This window comes from Lolium perenne, chromosome 7 (genome assembly GCF_019359855.2).
Source record: "Lolium perenne isolate Kyuss_39 chromosome 7, Kyuss_2.0, whole genome shotgun sequence".
In the NCBI taxonomy this organism is placed as follows: Eukaryota; Viridiplantae; Streptophyta; class Magnoliopsida; order Poales; family Poaceae; genus Lolium; species Lolium perenne.
This window is the reverse complement of record NC_067250.2, coordinates 173,976,150-173,999,085: the sequence shown is the minus strand read 5'-3', so window position 1 is coordinate 173,999,085 and position 22,936 is coordinate 173,976,150. Positions and strand designations below refer to the sequence as shown.

At 46.4% G+C, this 22,936-nt stretch overlaps 1 protein-coding gene across 3 annotated transcripts; it reads left to right on the top strand.

The window, feature by feature from the left end:
- The first annotated feature begins 16,707 nt into the window (after positions 1-16,707).
- LOC127301102 (phosphopantetheinyl transferase) lies at positions 16,708-21,266 on the top strand. 3 transcript variants are annotated; one of them, XM_051331315.2, is made up of 9 exons: positions 16,708-16,856; positions 16,992-17,291; positions 18,335-18,510; positions 19,236-19,300; positions 19,382-19,483; positions 19,577-19,732; positions 20,193-20,291; positions 20,647-20,776; positions 20,860-21,266. In XM_051331315.2, exons 2-9 carry the CDS (start codon positions 17,080-17,082, stop codon positions 20,964-20,966), a joined length of 1,047 nt encoding a protein of 348 aa, XP_051187275.1. In that variant the 5' UTR covers positions 16,708-16,856; positions 16,992-17,079; the 3' UTR covers positions 20,967-21,266. The 3 variants fall into 3 exon arrangements, with proteins under 3 accessions (XP_051187275.1, XP_051187276.1, XP_051187274.1); XM_051331316.2 differs by having other exon boundaries at positions 16,971-17,291; positions 19,242-19,300; XM_051331314.2 differs by having other exon boundaries at positions 16,971-17,291.
- Positions 21,267-22,936: the final 1,670 nt, after the last annotated feature.

Sequence of the window (22,936 nt, the reverse complement as noted above, 5' to 3'; positions counted from 1 at the left end):
CCATGCTTAATACTGACAGCAACATAATATAAGGCAACACAGTTTAATCCATAGCCACTAGAGCAAGTCTAGGTAGCTAAGATGAGCAACAGCACAAGTAAGCAACATCATAGTGATGCTTGAGCATCAGCATCACAAGATAATTGAATCACTTAGTCACAGTATTAGCCAATAAGCTATCACTGATAATTGAATTGATCAAATGGATCAATTATAGCAAGCCAAGTTACACAGAGAGGTTAGCCAACAAGCAAGGAATGATCCAATGGATCATTGGCTTGCATAGGAAGCACTGAAGCATATCACAGGCACCACTGGCACACACACAAGTGTCACAGATGCATCACAAGTACACCTAGACAAGAAAGCATGATATACCAGTAAGCACAAGCAAGTCATAACCAAGCATAGCATGGCATAGATAGCTTTTGAGCAAGCACAGTAGAGCATGGCAAGTACAGAGCATGCTAGGAGCAGCAGAGAAGCAAGCACAACATGAATAGCAAGCAAAGTAGCATGTGCCAGTACCAGTAACTGGTAATTGGGCCATGAGCTTGCAGTAGACATAAGCACAGGCAAATTGCACAGCAATAGCATGGCTCTGCGTGATCACAGGATCACCAGAGAGCAACAGAGCATGAGGAGGAAGAAGAACAGTAACAAGGGGAGGCGCATAGAAGAGAAGGAGGAGATGCAACACTTACTTGCGCCTGGAAGCAGAGGCTAGGGCATGGCGAGGCAGTGCTCGCGCGGCCCTAACAGCTGCAAGTCCAGGGTAGGCGCCGACGTTACGCCGGTGAACCCAGACACGAACCAGCACCACCGTAGCAAGCACATGAGGCGACGGCACGAGTACTGCGAGCAGCACCCGCGCCAGGTCAACCCCAGGCGCGTACCCATCGTCGGCGAGGACGAGATCTCGCCGGAGTTCGTCGAGGCGAATCTCCACGAGATCCAGATCGGAGGCGATTCGCCAGGAGAGGACGAGAAGGGGAAAACTGCGCGGACAGATCGATAGATCTGCACGCGGCGGTTCAGGTTCGGTAGGTGGCTACGGCGGAGGAGCACGGCGATGGCCGGAGCGAGGCGGCGGCCATGGCGGCGACGCCATCGCCACGGGTGTCGCCAGAGGTTAGGGTTAGGTCGAGCGAGTGAGGGGAACGAGTGAGTGAGCGAGCGAGGTGGGCCGCTTCGGTGCCACCGAACCCAAAAGGGATTAGCCTTATTGGGCCGTCCCTGGGTTTAGGTAAATGGGTTGGGCCCAATATGGGTCCAGGGGGTATTTTGGTCTTTTAACATTTAATAAAAGGCCAGAACTTTACCAAATTTTAATAAATCAAACACAACTCTAAAAATCCATTAAAAATTGGATTAATGAATGAAAAATAAATCTTAACAAGAATAAAATATGAAATGGAATTTATGAAACAAATTCAAAATTATGAATTTTAAGAATTTAAATAATAACTTGGAATTTAAAATTATTATTTCCTTGTAATTAAAATTCAAGGAAAAATCTCAAATAAGTTCAAATACTTATTTTCCAACATTTCAAAATGAAATTCTAATATTCCAAGTCATTTCTATTGAAAAGGGTATTTTTCCAAGAAAAATACTATATTCCTTTTTATTCCAAAAACTATAGAGGTAACTCTATAATTTTCAATTATTTTTGGAATGATTAAGGGAATCACCAAGTAAATAGTTTTACTTTGAATTGTTGTACTTTGTGTGAATTAAAATGGTTTATACTTCTAACTCAATTGTAAATTACTGTCAAAGACCTAAATCTTAAACGCAACCCTAAATTGCTATAACTCAGCGGGGTAAAGGGATACAACATAAAATAATACATCCATGATTGCATTATTTGGATTTTATAACATTGTCCTTACCGGACAATGATGCTTCTTACAGAACCCGAGGTCCAGGTTCCATCAACTGCATTGAACTGCACTATCTCGCAGTCCACAGGCAAGTTCACCCTTGCTCATGTCAACTTGAGTATTTTCTACTACTTTAATGCAAAGCTATATACTTATCATTCCTGCATCGCAAATAAAATGTTACTTTCCAACTATGAATATGACTATGTGGCTGGCAATGGAACCATGGTATGTGTTGATATGGTGGAGGTTCCATTGCAATGGGTTATATCACCCTAGGATTAATTACCAATGCCGTCCAGTGATTCTAGCGCCGTACAAACCGCGTTGACCATGAGATCTATAATGGCTCTGGGGAAGCCAGTCGTATCTTTTCCCTTCTGCACGCCAACGGATCGGAGAGCCGGTGGGGTGCTGGAGGCACTGCCGCAATAGGTTGGGATATCCTTTTAAATCCCCATCCATTAGTGATGATAAGCTCTACGATCTATGAGGGATTGTCCGGAGTACACCATGAGTAAAGCCGTATTATCGGGGGAAGTCTACTGGAGGTGTACGGTTGGACAAAAGGGTGGGTTTGCAGTTGCGGAGAAGGCGGTGTGGGCTTGGATCTTTATACCTGGCCTCACACCAAAGGAAGTGTGAACGGGGGCAAGTCCCTGCGGATGGCAAAAAGGGTGAGATCTCTTGTGGGAAAAGTAATGCACCTCTGCAGAGTGTATTAAATTGTGGCTGTCACTCCTTGTTCCGGGAAGGGAACTGCGAACGCGGCAGGAAAGGAACTCCACGAAGTTCTAGTCAACCTGTGAAGACTGACGGGCATAGTTTTCATAATAAAAGCAACCTTTTGAAGAAATGATTTCAAAACATGCATTGACCTGCGATTTCCTGATCAATGGTCGTAGCTAGTGCATCAAACACCTTTTTATTCTTTTAGAACTTGCTGAGTACCCATGTACTCACTTTCTTTCGACACCCTTGCTAGACTGTGATCCGGAAGTGGAGGCCATCAACGATGGAGCACCAGAAGGAAGTTACGAGCTGGTCTACGAAGAACCTGATCTTACCGGCGGAGTGGAAGGCGTAGACTATGGAATAGTCTACGGACCAGATGACACGGAGGTGGAGGAGTAGTGACATACCCTAGCATCATAGAGCCGAGCAACGTAGAACTTACCTAAATAAGTTGTTGAGCTCTCTTTATATTTGTTATGAGTTGTAATCGTACTTAAGTAGTATCTTAGGGTGTTCTCATAGGACCTGTGAGAATACCAACTTGTTAAGACAATGTTTGTAATAAAGTATGGAGTGTTATGACCTGCAATGTTTCTGTTGTACCACTCTGAGGGATATGGCAAATTGTGAAGAAGTCCCTTCGCAAAGATCATATCAACGACTTGTATACTACAACATGCAGTGGTATGCTGGGTCACCGCATTCCCACTCCGCGCTTCCCAGATCTACGGCAGCCATTGACGATTCCGACGTGCTGTGTTTGATCAACCGACGCGGTGGCATCAACAATGGCGCAGGAATGCAGCTTGGAGAAGATGAGCTCAGGGAGTTGTGGGGCGCAGGAGGAAGTTTTGCAGAGGAAAGCAGGAGAACGGCGCGAGCGGAAGTGCTCGAGGAAGAAGAAGGTGATCTTATATAGAGGTGCGGCGAAGCGGCGGATCGTCGGATGGAAAAAGTGTGCGGTAGATGATAACCACATGGAAACAGGGGTAAATAAGTATTTTAAACATTGGAGAAGTTACGATACGTGCGCCAGGAAAAGTGGAGGACGTGTGTCCCCCACCTGCACGACGTGTCAAGATAATGGATAAATTGGCCCCGCAAGGCAGCGGGAGAGGACTTCTCGCGATTTTCAGACTTGCAATCGTGGCTATCGTAAGCAATAACATCACTTTGGCAGGAGAAAAATTCGATTCAGCAGCTTCATAAAAAGGCGACATGGAAAAATATTGGAGAGCCTTTGATCAAATACAAGTTTTTGATCAAATGCTCGGGGGCTACTGTGAAAAAATGAAAAGATCAAGAAAGACAAAATAGAAATGGCGTGAGCCTATGATCAAATACAAATATTTGCTCATAGCCTCGGGGGCTACTCCCATCGGAAGTGCTGTTCGCGCACCCGAGAAATTATAAAACTTCGGGAGAAGAAAGAAAATATAGCAGCATAAGGCGCGGAGCCTACACCCAAGCACAAGTCCTTGGCTGTAGCCTCGGGGGCTACTCCCATCGGGAACGCTGTTCGCGTGCCCGATGAAACTATAAAAAAGAAAGAAAGAACGGGAAGAAGAAAGATAGAAGAGCAAAAGAGTATATTTCGAGTTATAAATAACTCTGCATATACTCCCATCGGGAGAGCAATACAAGTCATCTTTGACTCGATAAAATGTGCCATTCCAACAGCCGAATAAGCACTCGACAATATATTCTCAGAACGCCAAAGTTGCGATCAATTTCTGAATGCCGCAAAACTTTGCGAAGGTAAGACCCTAGATCCGTTCTGTGTGGCGTGGCGCCGTCTCTGACGTCGGTTTGCTACTTTTATCCGTATCAACAGATACGAAGAAAAATCCTAACGGACGCGTTAGGTACCCGATAAATATGACTGGGACTCGACAGAATGGTAAGACCTTAAGCGGCACCTGTCGAAGTTTACACCAGTATCCCGAGATCATGTCCAGGGACGTGATCTTGAAGTAGGTTTTTGCGGATTGCCGCTAGAGCAGTTAACTAGTACCTGATCCATCAGATGAACTAGCCCCAACTACCATTATCCCTGTACAATATAGAAATTTATGTGAAGAAATATAGAAAAGTTTTAAGTTGTCGAGTAAAAATAAACAGTGGAGATTTTCCCTGACTCTACGATTCAAGCAAAATCTCGGGGGCTACTGACATAGGCATCCCCAATGGGCCTGCCGAAGATAGTACCCGGGGTTTACTGAAGGCCCACTACCCGAAGAATAAGAAGATTCGGAAGCCCAAGATATTGTTAAGGAAAGCTAGAGTTGTAATAGGAAGCATTATTTGTAATCTTGCGGGATGAGTTAGAAACCTTCCTGGACTCTATAACTTGTACAATATGAATCCCTCGGCTCCGCCTCCTATATAAGGGGGAGTCGAGGGACAAAGCAATCATCGAATCATTGTTTCTCAAACCCTAGTTTCATAATCGTCGAGTACTTTTCGGCTGAAACCTTCGAGATCTACTTGCCCTCTACTTCCAACTAAACCCTAGTCTACAACCCGTAGGCATTGACAAGTTGATACCTTATCAGCAACTCTTCTTGCCAAGTATGTCGAGCTTTTTCCAATGGTCCTAACAAGCGCTTCTTGATACCGTTGCAGATGATACCATTGGCTTTCTCGACTTGACCATTGGTCTGCGGGTGCCCAACTGACGTGAAGTGCAATTTGATGCCTACCTCTGCACAGTATGCCTTGAATTCCTTGGATGTAAAATTACTGCCATTGTCCGTGACAAAATTATGAGGTACTCCAAACCGAAAGACAATGCTTTTCACGAACTTTATTGCCGACGCTGCGTCTGGTGAGTTTATCGGCTTTGCTTCTATCCACTTGGCGAATTTGTCGACAGCGACGAGCATATACTCGTATCCTCCTGGCGAGGCCTTGTGTAACTTTCCCACCATATCGAGGCCCCATTGAGCAAAGGGCCAAGACAACGGTATTGGCATCAACTCTGCTGCCGGAGAGTGAGGCTTCGCGGCAAATCTCTGGCACGCGTCGCAAGTTCGTACTATCTCCTTCGCATCCTCGATTCCTGTCAACCAATAAAATCCAGCTCGGAAAACCTTGGCCGCAATAGCTCGACTGCTTGTGTGATGACCACATATTCCCTCGTGTATGTCCTTCAGAATTATCCTTCCTTCTTCGGGTGTGACGCACCTTTGTAGCACACCCGAAATGCTTCGCTTGTACAACTCCCCTTTGACCACAGTAAAGGCTTTGGATCGTCTAATAACTCGCCTTGCTTCAACTGGGTCGTCGGGTATTTCTTTCCTTAAGATGTATGATATATACGCTTGCATCCATGGAATCTGCACCATCATCACTAGTTCATGTTCCTCTTCTTCTTCTAGTGCTTCTTTAGGAGCTGTCGAGGTTTTCTCATCCTTCTGCTTCTTCTGTGCTTTCTTCGGCTTTGTAGACCTCTCGGTTATCTCTTCCCAGAACACACCTGGTGGAATTGTGAGGCACTGCAACCCGATGTTTGCAAGAACATCGGCTTCATCATTGCTCAGCCTGCTGATGTGATTTACTTCGCATCCATCAAATAGCTTCTCTAGCTCGTTGTACACTTCTTTGTATGCCACCATGCTATCATTGACTGCATCACATTGGTTCATGACTTGCTGAGCCACCAATTGTGAATCGCCAAATATTTTTAGTCGAGTTGCACCACAATCCTTCGCCATCTTCATCCCGTGTATAAGAGCTTCATATTCTGCCTCATTGTTAGACGCGTTTGGGAACGTCATCCGTAAGACATACTTTAATTTGTCGCCTTCAGGTGATATGAGTATCACGCCTGCTCCCGCTCCCTCTAATCTCTTGGACCCGCCAAAGTTCATAGTCCAAGTTCTCGATAAATCCGGGGGTCCTATATTTTGTAGCTCCATCCACTCTGCAATGAAATCTGGTAGAATTTGCGACTTTATTGCTTTTCTTTTTTCATACGTGATGTCCCGAGGGGAAAGTTCTATTCCCCAAAGGGAGACACGACCCGTAGCTTCTGGATTGTTTAGTATGTTGGATAAAGGCGCCTCGTTGACCACTATTATCGGATGCGCCGAAAAATAGTGCCGCAATTTTCTTGCGGTTGTAAACACTCCATATGCTAGCTTCTGGTACTGCGGGTACCGCTGTTTTGAAGGCGATAAAACTTCACTGATGAAATATACCGGCCTCTGCACTCCATGGAGTTTTGCTTTCCTCTTCTCTTTCGACGACAAGTGCTGTGCTGACTACCTGAGGTGTGGCTGCAATATATAACAGGAGGGGTTCCTTCTCTTTAGGCGCCACCAAGATTGGTGGTGTCGAAATTGTGCGCTTGAGATCCTCGAAAGCTCTATCTGCCTCTTCGTTCCACTGGAACTTTTCTCCTTGCTTGATTAAAGTGTAGAACGGTAACGCCTTTTCCCCCAACCTGGAGACGAATCTGCTTAAAGTTGCGACTCGCCCAGTTAACTGCTGTATTTCTTTCAACTTTGTTGGCTTCCTCATTGTTACGATAGCTTGAATTTTTTCTGGATTAGCTTCAATCCCTCTTGCTGAGACTAGGAATCCGAGAAGTTCTCCTGCAGGGACGCCGAAAGAACACTTCATCGGGTTCAGCTTGAGACAAAACTTGTCGAGGTTGTCGAAAGTTTTCTTTAAGTTCTCGATCAGCGTTGTCCCCTTTTTTGACGTTATGACGACATCGTCAATGTACACTTGTACGTTTTTCTCAATCTGTGTTTCTAAGCACTTCTGCATCATCCGTTGATATGTTGCTCCCGCGTTTTTCAGACCAGAGGGCATTGTTTTGTAGCAAAATACGCCGTAAGGTGTAATGAACGTTGTTTTGACATCATCCTCTTCTTTCAACCTGATCTGGTTATAGCCAGAATATGCGTCCATGAAGGAAAGACGTTCACATCCTGCCGTGGATTCGATGATTTGATCGATCCTTGGGAGGGAAAAGTGATCCTTTGGGCAGTGCTTGTTGAGACACGTAAAGTCGACACACATGCGAAGGACTTTAGTGTTTTTATTCGGGACCAGCACTGGGTTTGCTACCCACGTGGCCTCTGTATGTATCTCTTTAATGAAACCAGCTTCTCTGAGTCGATCAATCTTTGACAGCATAGCTTTGCAGTTTGGTTCCGAAAAACGCCGCAAGGGTTGCTTAATTGGTCTCGCTAGTGGATCCAAGTTTAGGTGGTGCTCGGCAAGTTCCCTGGGTACTCCTGGCATGTCAGCTGGACACCATGCGAAGATTTTCCAGTGCTCACGGAGGAACTTGACGAGCGCACTTTCCTATGCGAGGTCCATGTTTGTCGCGATGGACGTTGTTTTCTTTGGATCTGTCGGGTGAATCTGCACCTCCTTGAAATCTTTCGCAGTGTTAAAGGTTGGTTCCTTGTTAGGCCTCCCTACATCTGGCAGCACATCATAATCAGTCATGAGCCTTGACGCCATGTATTCTGCTTGCATCCCGAAAGTTTCTGACAATCGATGAAAATCCTGGTCACATTTATCGGCTAACGCGAAGCTTCATTTGACTGTGATTGGTCCTTTAGGTCCAGGTAACCTCCATAACAAGTATGTGTAGTGTGGTACCGCCATAAACCTGGCATATGCTGGTCGTCCCAACAAGGCGTGATATTGCGACGGGAAATCCACGACTTCAAACTCCAGCCTTTCTATTCTGTAATTTTCTCGGGTCCCAAACTGAACGTCGAGATTGATCTTTCCCAGCGGATAGCTTGGCTTTTCTGGTGTGATACTGATACGTCTCCGACGTATCGATAATTTCTTATGTTCCATGCCACATTATTGATGTTATCTACATGTTTTATGCACACTTTATGTCATATTCGTGCATTTTCTGGAACTAACCTATTAACAAGATGCCGAAGTGCCGATTCTTTGTTTCTGCTGTTTTTGGTTTCGTAAATCCTAGTAAGGAAATATTCTCGGAATTGGACGAAATCAAAGCCCAGGGGCCTATTTTCTCACGAAGCTTCCGAGAAGTCCGAAGGAGAGACGAAGAGGGGCCACGGAGGGGCCACACCCTAGGGCGGCGCGGCCCCCCTTGGCCGCGCGGCCTGTGGTGTGGGGCCCCGTGCCGCCTCTTGACCTGCCCTTCCGCCTATAAAAAGTCTCCGTGACGAAACCCCCGATGCGAGAGCCACGATACGGACCACCGTCCAGAGACGCCGCCAACGCCGATCCCATCTCGGGGGATCCAGGAGATCGCCTCCGGCACCCTGCCGGAGAGGGGAATCATCTCCCGGAGGACTCTACGCCGCCATGGTCGCCTCCGGTGTGATGTGTGAGTAGTCTACCCCTGGACTATGGGTCCATAGCAGTAGCTAGATGGTTGTCTTCTCCCCATTGTGCTATCATTGTCGGATCTTGTGAGCTGCCTAACATGATCAAGATCATCTATCTGTAATTCTATATGTTGCGTTTGTTGGGATCCGATGAATAGAGAATACTTGTTATGTTGATTATCAAAGTTATATCTATGTGTTGTTTATGATCTTGCATGCTCTCCGTTACTAGTAGATACTCTGGCCAAGTTTTTGCTATTAACTCCAAGAGGGAGTACTTATGCTCGATAGTGGGTTCATGCCTGCATTGACACCTGGGACAGTGACAGAAAGTTCTAAGGTTGTGTTGTCTTTGTGCCACTAGGGATAAAACATTAGTGCTATGTTCAAGGATGTAGTCACTAGTTACATTACGCACCATACTTAATGCAATTGTCTGTTGTTAGCAACTTAATACTGGAGGGGGTTCGGATGATAACCTGAAGGTGGACTTTTTAGGCATAGATGCAGTTGGATGACGGTCTATGTACTTTGTCGTAATGCCCAATTAAATCTCACTATACTCATCATGATATGTATGTGCATGGTCATGCTCTCTTTATTTGTCAATTGCCCAACTGTAATTTGTTCACCCAACATGCTGTTCGTCTTATGGGAGAGACACCTCTAGTGAACTGTGGACCCCGGTCCAATTCTCTTTACTGAAATACAATCTACTGCAATACTTGTTATACTGTTTTTACGCAAACAAACATCATACACACAATACGGTTAACTCTTTGTTATAGCAAGCCGGTGAGATTGACAACCTCACTGTTTCGTTGGGGCAAAGTACTTTGGTTGTGTTGTGCAGGTTCCACGTTGGCGCCGGAATCCCTGGTGTTGCGCCGCACTACATCTCGCCGCCATCAACCTTCAACGTGCTTCTTGACTCCTACTGGTCCGATTAAACCTTGGTTTCTTACTGAGGGAAACTTGCCGCTGTGCGCATCACACCTTCCTCTTGGGGTTCCCAACGGACGTGCCAACCACACGCATCAGATACCATGGAAACGTTTGTCGGTTGGTTTCAGATTTGCTAGGGATATGTTTATCTACCTTAGTGTATCTGCGTACATAAGGTTTAAACTGCTGCCGCCATCTATGAATACTCGAGATACGTCGAATCCTGCAATTATTGCTGGTAAGATAAGTGCTGACTGCCCTGGTCGAGGAACTTGCTGCGGGTGGTCCGCTATTGTGAAGCCAATGTCCTGTCCCGACCAATTGAGGTACTCAATCGTTGGTGGAGGCATCTTCTCTGCCATAAACACCTGTCGCGAGATTACTTTCTGAGCTCTATTGGACGGCCTAGCCTTCTGAATCATCGAGACCGTACCGTTGGAATTGGGATCAACATATGGAGGTGGGTGTGGCGCTTCCGCTATTCTGAGCTGATGCCGATTTTCGTTCGTAATTGCGGGAGGAGGTGGTAAGTGAATCTCACTCCTGGGCCCTTGGGGATTTCTGTTTGTTGCTTGAGCGTTGGCTTGCCCCGCAAATCTCAACATTGCTTGAAAATTTCGACAGTCCTTCTGCAGATGTCCTGACTGTCTCTTCCCATTGCTGTCGAGATAAAAATGCATCTGACATGGCCCGTTCATCATATCCTCGGGGGACATGAAAGGTCTCTAGAACCTTGGCCCACTATTTTTCCTGTTATTTCGGGAGTCATCTCTATTGTCGCCTCGCTGCTCCTTTGATAGTCATCTCTATTGCCTCCTCCATTATTTCCTCGAAAACCAGCTGATATTTGGCCAGGAGCGTCATAGCTCGAGTACTGCCGAGGAAATCGTCGTCTATTTTGGAAATTTTGACTGTGGTCTTCTTCAGGCGACCTGTGCCGCTTATTGTGGACAACATCTTCTCCATCTGCCCACCTGTTTGCTATCTCCATCAATGCTGATACTGTCTTTGGGTTGGTTCTCCCCAAGTCTTCGACAAAATCTCCTCGTCGGATTCCTGCTACGAACGCATCTATTGCTCTCTCGTCAGATATGTTCTTTGCCAAGTTTTTAATGATGTTTCACCTTTGGATGTACTTTCTCATTGATTCATCATGCTTTTGTCGACACGCTCTCAACTCTTCTAGTGATGCGGGTTTTTTGCAGGTGGATCGGAAGTTCTTGACGAACACATCCTCGAAACTGTCCCAGCTGTCGATGGAGCCCGGAGGAAGCTTCTTTATCCAAGATCGCGTGGCTCCACTTAGATGTACTTGGATGCTCTGCATGGCTGTTGCTCTGGTTCCTCCTATCAGCTTCACCGTCTCGAGATAATCAATTAGCCAATCCTCTGGATCTTGGAGGCCATCGAATTTTTTGAAGTTATCGGGTAATTTTAACCCTGAAGGAACTCGAGTTTTCCGGACCCTCCTTGTAAAGCACGGCAGCCCACACATATCTTCGTCGTCTATCTCTGGGGAGTGCCGATGTTCCCTTCTATTTTGTCGTGCTCTGTCCACCCGTGCTTGCGCTGCTGTGTCTCTTGCTCCACTTGTTCTTTCGGGACCTGGTGCTGTTGCAGTAGGTCGTGGACTATTTTGCCTTGCTGACCCTTCGGGAGGCGTATTTACAAACGCCGTTCCCATGGCTCCAACTCCTGCCATAGCCATGTTGTACAATGCTTCTCTTGGATCTCCGGGAGGTGGCTTGGATGCGAGGATGAACGCTTGCGTCGCCATGTATCCAGCTTCTGGTGTCTTAGGGATGATATTCCCCCTCGTGTCTATCGACATAAAGGACATGTCGAGGTTTTGAACTAGATTCTCCCTATCTGCCTCAGGTATATTTTGTAGCCGAGATCTTGCTCTATTTCGAGCTGCTCTGTGACTATCTCCCGAAGTACCAGATTGTTGACTCAAGTTAGCTCTTCGCCTGCTTGATGCGGAGGCTGCTTCCTGCCTTCTATCCAACTCGATTTTCTGCTTCTCGAGCTCCCGCCTGGTACGTGCAAGCCTATATTGATACGCTTGTAGCTCCTCCGGTGTTGCTGTTACGGTCATTGGCTCTGTACCATCAATAGCTCTTGCAACTCTATCCCATACTGCCTGTGGAAATCGCACCATCTCTCGTGTTCCTGGTCCGATATATTTTGTTCCTAGACCTCTCGTGAGATCCGCAGGATCGACGTACGGATTTCCCGCCTCGTCGAAGTTCTCCGATGTCTCCTCCTGTGGGCGACTCGGATCTCCAATGGCATAAATCTGATGATATTTTGAACACTGAACCTTGTTGGGTTTGGTGACACCATCATAGAGATTGGTGAAGACCTCTCCAACAATAGTGGATCTGTCGATGAAGTTGAAGCTATCGACGTTGCTCGAGTCATCGCTTATATCGGAGTCCGCAGACAACTCGAAAGACATGTCGCTGAAGATCTTGGCGAGTTTTTCGCTTGCCGTGGTGCTGATGAAGCGTGGCGACGAAATCTCCTCGTCGCCTGACTCGATTGACGATGTAGAACTTGAAAAAAAGGGATCGACCGCTGATAATCCCGATGAGATCAGAATTTCGAGACGATACGCTCCTTCTTTCTCGACGCGAAAGTGAAACCTTCCGAACGTCATCTCCATAGGCTCCTCCAGATACGCATATGCATCCAAACGGGAGGGCGGGTGAGGAACAAAATCGACTAGACCAGTTTCGATCTGTTTACCTCTGTCCATCGCGTTGCTTGCAGTTGACGAAGTCGACGATCTTGAACGTGCCATCGAGATCAGATCCTTGACGCCTCTAATTCCCACAGACGGTTGATGATGATGAAAGGGATGATGCCTTGTCCTCCGAGGATCCACGTAGCAGCCCGAATCTTGTCTTCTCCAAAGTTCCTTCTTGAGATCTGATCTGGGCGGTGTTTCTCTGTTTTGTGGAAATGTGTGTGTCTGGTCTCTGATCCGTCTACGAGAGGTGAAAGTATTTCATGAGGCGGTGCTCCTGGAGGGTGGTATGGGCAGACGGTACGGGCGGGCCTTGCTCATATCGATGCCCGTTAAAGTTGCTGGAAGCTGTCCTCGCATTGTCCTTTCGCCCAGGGGCATTATTAATAAGTGCAAAAATAATTTCTATCACGTCAAAATGCCAGAAAATGACATTTTTTTATTGATATTTGATTATTGACTTAGTAGTTTGAGATCCTGCGTAGACAAGCATAAAAGGACGCGGTAGCGCGGTGAAATATAAAAATCCTACCACTACTCGATGATATCTTGATAAAATATCAATGCAAAACATGCTAAAAATGCACTCATCAACTTCCCCAAGCTAGACTCTTGCTCGTCGCCGAGCAAGATAGAAGCTTAATGGATAGAGTCATCTTTGTTCATGAAGCGAGAGTCGTTAAAACAAATGAGGCATTTTCAAGAATAAAGATTATAACATCAGATGTAAAACTAGAGCATGAATGCACCATACTATTCTCAAACTCAAATGACTTAAAGGCCTCCACACCTTTCGAGGTTTAATAAAAGAGAAGAAGATTACTTAATCTAAATATCATAAAATCATGAATGACACCGTATCTAGAGTAATCAGACTAATACATGCCGACAAGATTATTCTCAGGTATTAGTCTAATAGGCATAATGGTGTATCAATGGAACAAGAAGGTGAAGGAAGACCCCCCACTTCGATGAGAAAAGGGGACTTTAGGTCGGCACCTGGTCCGGCGGCACCGGCCGTGACCCGGCTGGCCCGGCGCCCACCGGCCCTGGCCCCGGTGCCTACCGGGCACATTCCAGGGTGCTTGGCAAGGACGCCCGGTGCCCGCTCGGTCTCTCATCCTATTTCTACCGGCTGACCCGGCGCTCAGCCCGGTGGCACCGGCTCCTGCACCGGCCGGCCCATACGCCAGTGCACACCGGAGCACTTCCAGGAGCTTGTCTTGCCCACTCGATGCAGGCCCGGTGCCAGGCCCGACAGCTGCCGGCTGGCCCGGTCTGTGGCCCGGCGGCACCGGGTGTGCCACCGGCCAGTCCGGTGCCAGGCCCGGCATACCGGCCTCCTCGACTTACCGCTGAGCTGGACAAATCCCCAACCGTTGGATTTCAAGTGAAGCTATATATACCCCTTCTCCTAACTCATAATAGTTAGGCACTACACTACAACTTGTTCTTGAGTTCTCTCTCTAATACTCCATTGTTAGAAACACCAAAAGCCTCAGATCTCCCTCCTCCTCCACCCAAACTCAAATCCCTCCGGCGAAAAGCTAGAGGAGGTCTTGATCTATTGTTCCACCAAGCCAAATCTTGTCCCCCTTGTATTCTTCGAGATATCTGCGCTCTAGGGTTTGTTGGAAACCCTAGGTGGGCAAAAGTGTCCGGAAGCATAGGGGCTGTGGATTTTCTCGTGACAAGATTGTGAAGGTTTGGAGGCTGCCTCAAAGTCTACCACAAGTGAAAGAGCTATTCCTTCGTGGGATAGGCTCGGAGAAGAAGGTGAGCCTTCGTGGCGTTGGGAAATCCTTCGTACGACCCACCTCTCCAAACGTGATGTGCCTTCTTGCAAAGGAAGGGAACACATGAATACATCTTCGTCTCCACGTGCTTTAGGTTATTCCTAATCGAACTCTTTAGTTGTGCTATATATCCTGTGAGAACCTTCGTGCTTAAGATACTTGTATTATCATCTAGGGTGCCTCACCTAGTTTGCATTAGGCTCGCCTTTATATTCCGCAAAGCCTAATATTGCAAAAAAAGAATTTTTTTTGAAACCTATTCACCCCCTCTAGGTTTACCATCTCTGAACTTACACATAGGCACCCTTGTGGCGGACGAGTATTGTTGGACAAGGACGAGCCAAAACAACAAGATGAGACAAGGAGAACATGACAAATGGAGCAAGGAGCAACCCTTTGTCACCCCCGGGGTCACCCCTGGAAGGAGGCCGAGGGACAACAAAGTAGGGCAACTAGACCAAGGCGTGGCCTGAACTGCCCCGGGAAGGACCGGAAGACCGCCTCTCCTTGGCCAGGTGTGGCCCGGGAGCGGAGGTCAACCGAGCCTGACAAGGTGTGTCAGGCTCAGCCTAGGGAACTTGCGATGCGTATGCGCCCCTATGCGTCATCATGGCGCGGGTCGGTAGAGGCCTGCGCAGAAAACAGGGGTGACAGCTCGCTGCCCGAGCTGTCATGCCCCCATTAAGTACATCGGCGCATCGCCCGTGGCCATCCATTGGTCACTCATGCCACCCACTTGCCCAACGTCCGCGTGGCTCCGAATGATTGAGCCCATGAGCACCCTTGGGCGGTGCTCGAACTAGCTGTTGTAGAGACCCCTTGTGATATAAAAGGGGGCTCCTCACCGGCGTAGAGGCGTTCCGACCATTTAATCTCAGTTCATTCGTGTTAGTCCGATTCAGACTGTTTCCACATCAGTTCTGCTAAGACTAGCTTGGTAGAGAAAAAGCTAAGTGCCAAGGAAGAAGAGAATACGAGAGGAAGAGGAAGCCCGGGAGGTGTAGAAGCTATAGAAAGCGTCCTCCCGGCATCCGAGTGTTCATCATCTTGTACATTGTCCACCCCAGATAATCCACCAAAGTGGGACGTAGGGTTGTTAGCCAAAGGGCAGCCTAAACGTGGGTAAAAAATGCATGTGTGTGTGCTTTGTGTATGCTTTTCCTACGCCTTAGCAGGTTCCTAAGGCCGCGTTGAGGCCAGAACGCCTTCGTGCCCACTACCGAACAAAATGGGGGTGTGCTCATCCCCGATGTCCGCGTAGGCGAGACGCGACACCACCACTCTAGGGAAGTGGCGACCAGACGAATCCCCGCCCTCCTCAACGCCATCAGCGAGATCATTGCCGACAAGGTGGACGAGCAGGCGAGTATACCTTACTCTTTTTCCTGCACAACACCACCATAACCGCCATAACAACGATGTCAATGGACCGACCAAACTCTAACTATAGGGATGCTTCTACAACACTGTGCCTAGGTCCAAGGTCCCAGCTCACCCCCTCCCACTGCTGGAGCGGCTAGAAAAGGAGGCGGGGACTCATCGATTCCCGGATGTAGACAGCGAGAACGTGGCAGATGGCGGTTGTTGCTAGGATTTCCACCTAGTCGTCGCCTCCTTTTGTTTTAGAGGAGGAGAGACATGTTTTATCATAGAAAAATACATTTCACCACTTTGTTAGTATATCTTAGATGAATTCCTCGTCTAGAAGCTTAGTATCACCTTATATGCCAACAAGCCCAAATTCCTCTCGTTGGTTTCTCCCTGTTCCTTCTAAAGCTGGTAGACCAACTATGCTTAACGTGAGCGGGCCAACCAGAAGCATGCGTGTTAGGCCCCTCACAAGCTTGACTCGACACGTGGCTTAATGGGCCGTGTCAGGCCCGCGACATGTCTAGAGTCATGCCTGGGTCGTGTGATGGCACGACACGGCCCATTTAGTTGTATTACTATTTTTCTTTTTAAAAGAAAATATCATAAATGGGCTAAACAAGACATCCTGTTTATTACTTTTTAGCATATCCGACCCTTTTTTAGGAGAATTTGACCCGTTTACCTAGGGGGCTGTGCCTAGGCCTCGAGGCGAAGCCCACATGCCGGCATGCCACGACCCGTTCACACGTCTTTATGGGCCGTGCCAGGCCAGACACGTTTACACCTAGTTGGCCGTGCCGTGGGCCGGCCCGTTTCCTTGGACAAACGCGTAGATCGATCGAGGGAACATAGCAATGGGTCGACTCCTCCCGTCCCGTCCGGCCCTAAAACCGGCGGCCCCTCGTCGGCTCCAGGAGCTTCACGCTACGCTACGCTGCTCGACCTCTCCTCCCACGCGCCCCACGCCGCCGGCGCCTGGAGCTTCTCCCACGCGCCTCTGCCCAGGATCTGCGTCGCCGACCCTAGCGCCGCGGTAAGCAAGTCTCATCTACACGAACTTCATTCCTATGTTGTGCTTCCTGATTTGTACTGTAGAATATTGTTGGAATGTGAAAGGAAATGGCACTGGAAATCTGACCTGTCGCAGTTTCTTGTTGCGCCGCCACAGGCTCGTTGGATCCAAGAACAGCAAGCTCCCTTGTTGCCACCGGCAGCCCACGCTATAAACCAAACCGGACGGGACAGGACGAAGCCGCATGCACCGCCGCCTCCTCCGCTGCTGCGCGATGCCTCTCCTGCAGCTGCCGCCGCCGCCTCAGAGGGCGCTTGGGGTCTTGGGAAGCCGCATGGACCACCGCCTCCTCCGCTGCCGCGTGATGCCTCTCCAGCCGCCGCCGCCGCCACTGGGTGTTTCAGGCGGGCGCCTCTTTGCCTCCCTCTCGCCCCCGCCGCCTCTCCAGTCCCGAAGGTGCGCCTTTCCTCCCCCTTCCATCCTCTTTGCGGTGCAAGTTGTCATTCCAGTGAGCCTGTTAGGGACGATGGTAGATCTGGGGCCAGTAGAGGTTATGGTGCCAAGCACATGTGGCAGTTTTCTGGTGTCTGATCTTTGATGGGATCAGCAGTATGGAATTTCGTCCGTGACGAGGGGAATGGGGGATGCGAGCAGAGCAGCAAGGCGTTGATATTGCGGAGTAGGAGATGGGGAATTCGAGAGCGTTTTCATTCAGCAGACCGATCCGCTCGATCAACCCGTGGAAGGCAGGTGTGCCTCACTCACACACAGCCATACAGCTGGGACTAGCTTGCACGCGCTGCCTCTATGCTCAATCAACCCGTGTCCAGCACAGACGAGGGCGACGTGGCACTCTGCCCGACGCAAGGAGTGCCTCGTGGTTGTTTCTCCTTAATTTAAAAATCCGCATGAGCTAGTCCATTATTTGTTGAGTTTCTTTTGTATGGCATTTTCTAGGATATGTAAATATGGAAAGTACTTATGGTAGACAGTGGCAGTAGTTACGAAGAGTGCTAGCTTGTAGCTGCTATTCCTGAACTTATTTGGTTCACTAAATGGGAAATATGTACACTTCTTATGGGTTTCGCTGCATGACAATTAAACAAGTCAGAAGTAACCCAACTATAAGAGGATGATACAACTGTTGGCTTATTGTTTCGAGGGCATGAAGATTGTTTTCTAGGGTTGTAATCTGCGGGTTTCATAAGGGCTGGTGGTGGGCGTTCACTGAAGGAGTTTTGACCCATAACTATCATTCAGTATTCAGTATCGGATTTTATTTATCTCTTTTGAAAATCTATATACCTAGATACTCTCCCTGATATGGTCCCTACATGGTATAACTTTTGGTAGTTAAATGTTCTTTTGGGTTAGGCAAAGCTTTGCATAATGAGAGTATGACTCTTTTACATCTTCAAGTGGTTGGTACTTTTTCTTGTCAAGTTATTTGGGGCATTAAATTTTTTTTAAGATAGCTTATGTGTTTATCTCTTTTGTAGGGAGGTGCATGTTTGGTATCTTTGCCCTGATGAGGTGAATGATCAGTCCCAACTGAATATGTATGAAGAACTCCTTTCTCCCGTTGAAAGAAAGTATGCTGCCTCTATGAAAGTACCAGAGCTACGGAAAGATGCTATGTTGTCCCGTGCATTGTTGCGCACAACCCTCTCAAGATGTATGCATAATCACCCACGCTAGATTACATTGTTGGTCACATTAATTGAACTTTCATGCTTGTTACTGTAATTCAAGAAATCATGTTGTCTTTAATTCTTGCTATTATGATTTATTTAATCGCAAAATTGGCGGCATATGAAATCCTTTCCACTGGTGAGGATAACCATATACTATATTTTTTCTTACTTTATATACTTCGTAATTTCTGTAATCATGAGGAAAAACCTGTAGCTTTGTGAGAAAATCATCTTAATATCTCTGGAGAGCTTCAGCTTCTTATGCGGTTTATGCCTTTTAAATGCATTGAGTTTCTCTGTTTAAACTTAACCGGTATATAGGTGCATGGCTTCCAAATGTGCATTCATCTGTCTTACATATGGAAAACATATGATTGAAGATCAACAATGTCATATAACTCTTGATGGCTTCCCCCCTCAAGTAGCACTGGATGATTTACTAGGTGTACAATCACTTTCTGGTGCGCAGTTTCGTCAATAGTCGTAAAAGTGGAGGATGAAATTATCTGTCATTTGACTTGTAATATGGAAGTCTGGCATGATACTCAATGTTTGAGTTTATCAGCATTTTATCTTGCCAATGATTAGAATATATTTTTGTCTGTTAATTCTTTTCAATTTTATTTTGTACGGCATAAAACATGTCGTGGTCTAGCGTAACAGGATTACTGATATGCTCATTGCTAATTTGTTTGAACTAGACTAGATACAGATTGTAAAATTGATCCGAGGTCATTTGAGTTTAAGAAGAACGAATTTGGGAAACCTGAGGTAAGGGGTTAGGTTTTGATGGTTATTTTTTCTGCAATATAAGACTTCTAATTAACTTGGGTGCTTTCCATGTTTAATCAGATATTGTGGCCACCGGATAATAGCATTGTTGAGCGACCTTTGCATTTCAACATTTCGCACACTACATCTTTGATTGCCTGTGGCATTGCCATGCATGCTCATGTATGTTCCTTGTTTCTATATAAATGACCATGCTTCTGTTTTTTTTTTGGAGGTTACTAAGTTGATGTTGCTATTATTTTTTTGCTGTCTCAGATTGGTATTGATATTGAAGAGAAGAATCGGAATACTACCAAGAATATCTTATCTCTTGCTCGCCGTTATTTCACCCCTTCCGAAGTTGATTATCTAATTGCTATTTCTGATTCTGATGTTCAGAGAAAGGAATTCCTAAAACTATGGACTCTTAAAGTTAGTGAGGCTCTCTTTGGTCGTCTGCTTTATAGTCCTTTCCTATGCAACCACTACATTGTGCTGACTGCTGACTTACAGGGATGGTATTTTCCAGGCCTAGGCTAGAATCTATCAGTTGTCTTGTATCGTGTATTCTTATGACCACAGACCACCTAAAGCTTACTGTAGCTGACTTTGTTGTTCTTTGCTATAGAGATGCAGATTTGGAATATGTATCTACAGAGAACCTTTCTTACGTGACATATGATTATATTAAACGAATCAAATTAAAGGACACATAGATGTATCTTGTGATTATCCCTTGAGGAAAAAGGATCGTTGTGAGAAGAGTTAGCACCAAAGTTGTGTTTCCAGCAAAATTTTCCCTATGTAAATTAATACTTATAATACTGATTAAAGATACAATGTTGCAAAATAAACTGCTTACATGGAAATATTTTTGTTGTTGAATTTTTAGGAAGCATATGTAAAGGCTCTTGGGCTGGGTTTCTCAGGTGCTCCGTTCAATACGTTTTCAATCATGTTGGAAACAAGCAAGGGAATTAGGATATCTAAGGTAAGCAGCTTTGACATTTCTCCTTTGTTGGTGTCTTCAACATATGCCGGTCTATGTGTAAGGAGCTTCGGAACTATGTACCTGAACATGATATTTTGTGACACCTCACATGTGGGCCTCCTAGGAACCTACCATTTATTTTGGCGCAACTGCTAGATGTCATGCTAAGCAAATTTCATAAGGAAAAGTATATTGTTAGTATTATGCTTCATGGTACACCGTACACCACAGAAATTAGGTGCCTTCCTGTAAAAGAAAAAAGAAATCCGCCTTATTATCAAAAATTGTTGCAACTTAACAGTGACTAGTCTTTATTGATCTTCCTTTACAGCTTAACTTTTCTTTGATTTGCCAGGTATCGAAAGTATGCGATGATTCCATCTCTGGTTCTGACCATCTGTCTGATAATTGGCAATTCACACTGGCGGAGCTAAATAGTTCTCATTACATGTCAGTTTGTGTAGAGGACGACTCCAGAAAGCAAGGTTTGTATTGCCAGCTTGTGGACAAACATTTTGGTTATCTTATGCCTTCAGTTGCTCCATTATTGTTGGTGTATATGTTTCAGGTCTTGAAAATACTCCTGTACCAGTAGGATTGAAAGTATGGAAGACCATACCATTTGTAGAAGATACACTTGTCTCTGGAACAGATGCTTTAAAACTTATTTCTTGACTATGCCAAAACATGTGCTGTTGGCCGTATGGTTTCAGCAGTTGAAAAGTATGATGCATGATTTGGTTCCTGGAAGCATACGGATGATTGCTGGGCATCACTTACTTTATTGGTCAAGGGATGCCAGTTGAGCTACAGTCTGGCTTCTTGTTGAAAGATGGATTCTCCGAAAAGAATGAAGTTCCCTCCAATTGTTAGAATGCACTCTGTGTTTGAGAAGTTATTTTACTAGGGAATGATTTGGTTTCATATTATATGACTTGATTACGCAATTTAAATGCTGCAAGCAATTTTACTTAATGCATGTAGCCTTCTTTGCTAATAATTCTGGCTGTCCCAGGCGTATGACGGGGCTATAAGAATTAAAGAAATAACTCTCTCCCTCACAACAGAACATAGCAGGTGTTCAGGGTCAAAGTCGTAGTGAAGAGCTCAATACTTTTCCTTCACAACTGGTAACAAGATGACATGACACGTTTATCTTCAGTAAAGAATACACACAGTTTGCTTCCTTGCTTTGTCTGTTGCTTTTGGTATTTGGCTACTGAAATCTTGCCCCAACGTGTGATTTTTGGTCTGAGCTTCCCATAGATATATACTGTGTGTTTGTGCTGTTCTTTTTTATGTGCTCATTCTCTCTGAAGAGAGTATTTGCATATTGAAAATTGATGTCAGTATGCATTATTTGTTGGCTGTCAGGATTTTTGTCCTGTTTTTAAGCCATTGTCACCTTGGTGCGTTATATGTTCCCCCTTCTGTCTGCGTGATCATGTCAGTGTTCCTATTCAACTCAAATATGTTTTTTGAACATTGGATATACCGATCTCTAAAAAAAAATACCATTCAATTGTTATCATTCTGTCCATACATCTTCAGAGTTTATTGCCTGTATGACAGCAATGTTGTTAGAGAGGTATCTCGTGATTTGAACTTTGAAGCTGCTTGAGAAGTTGAGTTGCAAAGAATATGCCATGACCCATGACGTTAAGGATGCAACAGGTCTGGTACGGCCTCCAGGTTCGACTATGTATATGGTTCCCTGGCTTTCTTGATGAATTGGCTGCCGCTATAATGGTACAAAAATTCACACAATAAATTTTACGATCTCAGCTGCCCATATGTTATCATTCTGTCCATACATCTTCAGAGTTTATTGCCTGTATGACAGCAATGTTGTTAGAGAGGTATCTCGTGATTTGAACTTTGAAGCTGCTTGAGAAGTTGAGTTGCAAAGAATATGCCATGACCCATGACGTTAAGGATGCAACAGGTCTGGTACGGCCTCCAGGTTCGACTATGTATATGGTTCCCTGGCTTTCTTGATGAATTGGCTGCCGCTATAATGGTACAAAAATTCACACAATAAATTTTACGATCTCAGCTGCGGCTCGCGGCAACGCTCTGCGCACGCGCGAATACTCAACGGCTGGAAAATTGCCCCCGCGCTCGCGCCCTTCATTTCCCCGCCGCCGCGAAATCCAGCCGCCTTCGGTCGATTCCGCCGCTGGCCCCGCTGCTGCTCGCCGCCGCGCCGTAGATCCACCTAGCCTGCGCCTCCTGCCGGTAGTAGCGGCCGCTCCGCCGCGCTGTACCGCCCACGCCGCCGCGCTTCTCCCCCTGCCTCCTCCTCCGCGCCGCCATCGCCTCCTCCTCCGCGCCGTCGTCGCCATGTCCTCGTCTTCGTCTTCGAGCTTGCTAACGACATGGCGCGACCATGATGCTCGCAAGGTATGCACCTCCGCCGGTCGGCCTCCATGATTTTGCTCGCCGGTTAGCTACTATAGTTACTTGTAGTTAAGTAATTTCATATGTATGCTTGTAGAGTTCATCATACGATTCATCGGATGACGAGTACGGCCAAGAGGAAGAGGAGAACATATCGCTACTATTAGCATACCGCGCCGTTAAGAAGCCAAAATTTGGTGGATCCGTGTTCGGTATGCAGAAGTTGTGGAGAGAAAGAATTGAAG